The 4,494-nt window shown below is 37.5% G+C and overlaps 1 protein-coding gene across 1 annotated transcript; it reads right to left on the bottom strand.

Moving 5' to 3' along the window:
- Positions 1–779: 779 nt before the first annotated feature.
- Positions 780–2,726, bottom strand: LOC104420702 (GDSL esterase/lipase 7). The gene is made up of 5 exons (XM_010032495.3): positions 2,477–2,726; positions 2,173–2,294; positions 1,591–1,839; positions 1,213–1,465; positions 780–1,034 (listed from the first exon to the last, which is right to left on the bottom strand). The coding sequence occupies exons 1-5, from the start codon at positions 2,724–2,726 to the stop codon at positions 820–822; spliced, it is 1,089 nt and encodes a 362-aa protein (XP_010030797.3). The 3' UTR covers positions 780–819.
- Between the last annotated feature and the right edge of the window lie 1,768 nt (positions 2,727–4,494).

Genomic DNA, 4,494 nt, shown 5'->3' with positions numbered 1-4,494 from the left:
ATCCTCCTCTGCCGTTAGCACCATCTACTTCACTGGCGTCGACAAGTCCAGCTTCATCGCCCGCAAGATCTTTGAGACCCTTGTCTCCCTTGGCATCTGGTCCAAGTTCCTCCCCCGAAAACCTCCATAATAACAAGCTCGGCATTGACCTATTCAATTGGATCACCCGGAAACCAAATAGGATCGATCGATCCATTCCAAAATTGAGCAATCTGATTCCTAGTTCCAAAAATGGGGAACATGTCCTTCTGGTCCCTTTCTCAGTCTAGTGGTTCTTGATTCCTAAATAGGACCAGACCAAACCGAGAACTGATCCCCTTTGAATAATAGAATTTTAGATAGAGAAATTCACATAAGATTCAAAATTTTGTGATGTAAATAAGAGTAGGAAAGTTAGTATAGAACAGGTAATTTTGCAAACAATAATAAAAAAAAAAATTTGATAAGTTTTAGACAAATTATCTGCAAAGGAAATCACCAAACATTTTTATTTACTAACAGTTTCTCAGGCTCACAATAGTTTTAAAAAATAAAATTGAACAGCATAAAAAAAATTCCGTATTTTGAGGCATGGAACAATAAAATTCTGTAGGCAGACAACATGTAAACAATTATAGTGATAACTTAGAAAAAAATCTGAAAACTTCACTTTCGAGAAATTTGGGTGGAAGTATACATATGGGGACCACATTATTGTACGTTCGCGAACAACACAGGACAATTACACTGTCCTTTACATTATGCCAGGGACGACCTTCGGATAATGATGATAATCCAAGATGAAAAGTAGCCTTAGATAGGACTTATCAAATGAGATGCTCAAATCTGCACGAGATCTTGTATGTTGACCGGAGAGCAAACTTTTGTGTCATTGAAACACAATGAAGCTAAGATCGAGTTAACGGCCTCAGTCGGATGATATCCATCCCAAAAGAAGCGTTTATCGACGTCGGGGCACGGGGTAAGTAATGGAATGCATGTTAAGGTTCCGTTCCCCCACGCTGTGCAGCAAGGGTTTCTCGAGTCCGTCAAACCTGTTTCAACATGGTCAAAATATTCCATCAAGACTCAGGTCTACGCGCCAATCGGATCCAAGAGCAGCCATTGGATCCAAAATTGGTGTCATATGATCCAATGGCTACGATGGATCCAAAAATCATGAATTAATTGATCGAGTAAGCCTTTCTCAATTCAGATGAGCTGAGTGCGTACCATATCTGGAGGGATTGATTACCGCGTCATAGCCAAGCCCATTCGCTCGACCGAGAACGAACATTGATCCGGCGAGACTAGAAGTCATGTTTTGTAGCATCGGTTGAAGCATCTGATTGAAGTAGGAAACTAGCAAGTTTGGTCCTCCGTCACATACTCCATCGTGGTTCGGTTTCTTCGCGATCGTTGGGATGCAACCAATCGGGCCAATCTCAAAGACAACAAACTTTCTCGCTCCCGCATTATATAATCTCTGCAATAATATTGCCCGATATCTGTTGAGACTTACTGTCAACCTAAGATATACTTGGATGCATGTATATGTTTTCCTGGAAATTCAGTAATGAAATCAGCATGTCGGTAGAATCAAAGGAGTACCTCTAGTTGCCGAGAAAGCGAAGCGACGAGGAGCTTCGCGAATGGCTGAGGCTCATAGGTTTTGCTCGTGCTGTAGAGCACTGGATTGAGGTAGTTGCCGAGGTAGTCGTTGCTGCCGATCGCGAAGGCAAAGATGGACTTGGCCAAATAACTAGAGAGCTCATCAGAGCTCTTGAAGAGTCTTGGTAAATCATGGAGGGCGGCACTCTCAAATAACCTCACTTGGTCATCCAAATTAAGGCATTTGCCCTGAAAAAAAAAAAAAGGTTCCCCTATCATGCGTTTCCAAAGTTCAATATAAGCCTGTCACGTGACAATATTTTATTTTCATTTTTGTTATATCTGTACAAAATTTTGGGATCATTTTGTATGGTCAAAGTTCTAAAACCCTAATATCAATCGATGGACCACAAGTGTAATTTTTTTCAATTTTGAGATTGGTTTATAATCTGAATTTAGGAGCAATTCAAATATGAATTAGCACAAACCCGAAATAGACATGCGTTGATTTAAAAAAAAAAAAAAAAAAAAACAGAAGCAAACGCGCAATGAAATATGGAGTGGACGGTAATGAGCTCATACCAAGGCATTTCCTGTCTCAGGAAGAATGCCACATGCCCCGGACGCGAAATTTAGTCCGGTGATCACTCCTGACATCCGAAAACTCAGGAATGGCGGTGGATAAGGCAACCCCAGAAATTCAGCTAACAAATCAAGAAAAGTTAAGGAGAAAATGCTGGTCAAAATCAAAGAGAAAAAAGGGGCAAATGAAAGCGGTTCCGAGTGATTAGATGTAGTCACGATGATGTTTGATTCGTAAAAAGAGATATTTGCAAGGCGCGTCATTTTCCTTGCAAATTAAAGTCGAGAATATATCGATACATACCAAGGAAGTCGGCGGCGGTCCTCCCGTTGGTGAATCGTCCGGTGACGCCTTTTGGAAAATCGTCGCCATAAGGAAGGTAATTGCACTTGGCGAGGGTGGGCAATGCGTTGTTGTTGCCACTGTCGAACAGCGAATCGCCAAATGCGTACAATGCCGGTGCGAGGGGCTGGTGCAAAGACGACGAGCACACTACTACTTGCGTCTGAAGTCGAATCACCAGGAGGAAAAACGCCACAAACTTAGGAACCATCCTTGACCGATTTCTCATGTTCCCGACCATGAAATGGATTGCAATGCAACGTTGTTGTCTGATCGAACAGAGAAAGAAGGAAAGTTCAAAACTGAGAAACTGGTTGGGGTTGCGGACGTGGTCGCATGAAAGTCTTATATATAACTTGTGCAATTTTGATGTCTATTTAATTGAGCGACGAACAGAGAACTAATAGTTAAGTAGTACTAATATTGACATGTGACACGCGACACGACACAACACGACACGCCGATACGTCGTTTATCAAAAAACAGAGAATTCCGACACGTTGGGACACGTTGTATATTAAATATATATTTTTATATATACATAATAAATTATCATTTTTATGATTATTTCAGTCAAATTAATTTGAATCAAATTCATAAATAAATAAATAAATAATTAAAAAGCCTAGAATGAATTTACACTAAAAACATTAATATGCCATTTGTTAAAATCATTTATTGTTTTAATGTGACAAATTTAACTCTATTTCAATAAAACAAGCAATCCATATTCTGGACTTGCATGTTAAATATGTTGGAAGAGGAGGAAAAAAAAAACTTAAGAAGTGAATTGTGTATTAGAAAGTGAGAGTAAAAAGAGAAGAGAAGACTAGGTTTTATTCTTTCTTCATTTATTATTTTTATTATTGTGTTTTATTTTCACACACACACACACACACACATATATATATATATATATACACACACACACATATATATATATATATATATATATATATATATATATATTGACATCTCATTTATTAAATTTTTAAAATTGACGTCGATATCGGAATCATGTGTCGGAAACTCGTATGTCCGACTCGAGTGTCGGAAAAGTTGACGAGGTGTCGGATTTTCCGACATGTGTTGACTGAGTGTCGGAGAGTGTCGGATACATGTCGAAGTATCAACACGATACAAAAACTTTTGGAGAGTGTTGGTGCTTTATAGACTAACAGAAATGAATTCAAACGGGTGTAAGCCATCAGGCATACAAGAGAACTGCTATTTGACATTAATATCAAAATGACTGGTCCACCAAATCTATCAAGCACGATGAGAATGAAGTGATCCTAGATAGCCTTGAAAAAATTGATAGATTCCCCTTATAGAGACAAATTAAAGAAATTCGTTTGGTATTAAGATCAAATAATTTTTGCTGTGTAATTCGAACAGAGAATCAGTCAGGCCCAAGAAGATTCCTAGTAGGGTCATCATGATTGGGCCTTTTTTTTTTTTTCCTTTTCTCGGATATGACATATTCAGAAAAGATTTGACTTTCAAAAAATAAATCAATTTCCTTTTTGAGGACGCTACCTAATTATTTATTCATTATAATTTATCGAAACTTGTTATTCGCCACGCCAACCCGCAAATAATAGTATACTAATGAGTCTTATTTGATTGCGAGAAATAACGAAAATACATTAAAAGTGATGCAATACGCATATCCAAGAATTTTTTACGAGAAAAAAAAAGCTGAGAAAACAATCTCATTAAGTTGAGTTAGCCATTGTGAATGGTTATGCACGTAAGAATAAGGGGATAAATTATCTAAAAAGTTATAAACTTATTGTGTTTTTACCAATTCAATCCTAAATATTTTAATTTTGTCAATTAAGTCATAAATATTTTTACTTCTTACTAATTGAGTTCATTCAACCAATTTTGGTTGGAATTTACTGACGTAGCTGCCAATAGTATCACGTGGCATCACTAATGTTAACGTAGACAATTTTTAATAATATTTAATATTT

Source organism: Eucalyptus grandis, chromosome 9 (assembly GCF_016545825.1).
Source record: "Eucalyptus grandis isolate ANBG69807.140 chromosome 9, ASM1654582v1, whole genome shotgun sequence".
Classification (NCBI taxonomy): Eukaryota; Viridiplantae; Streptophyta; class Magnoliopsida; order Myrtales; family Myrtaceae; genus Eucalyptus; species Eucalyptus grandis.
The sequence above is the reverse complement of the archived record's forward strand: the minus strand, read 5'-3'. Positions and strand labels throughout refer to the sequence as shown.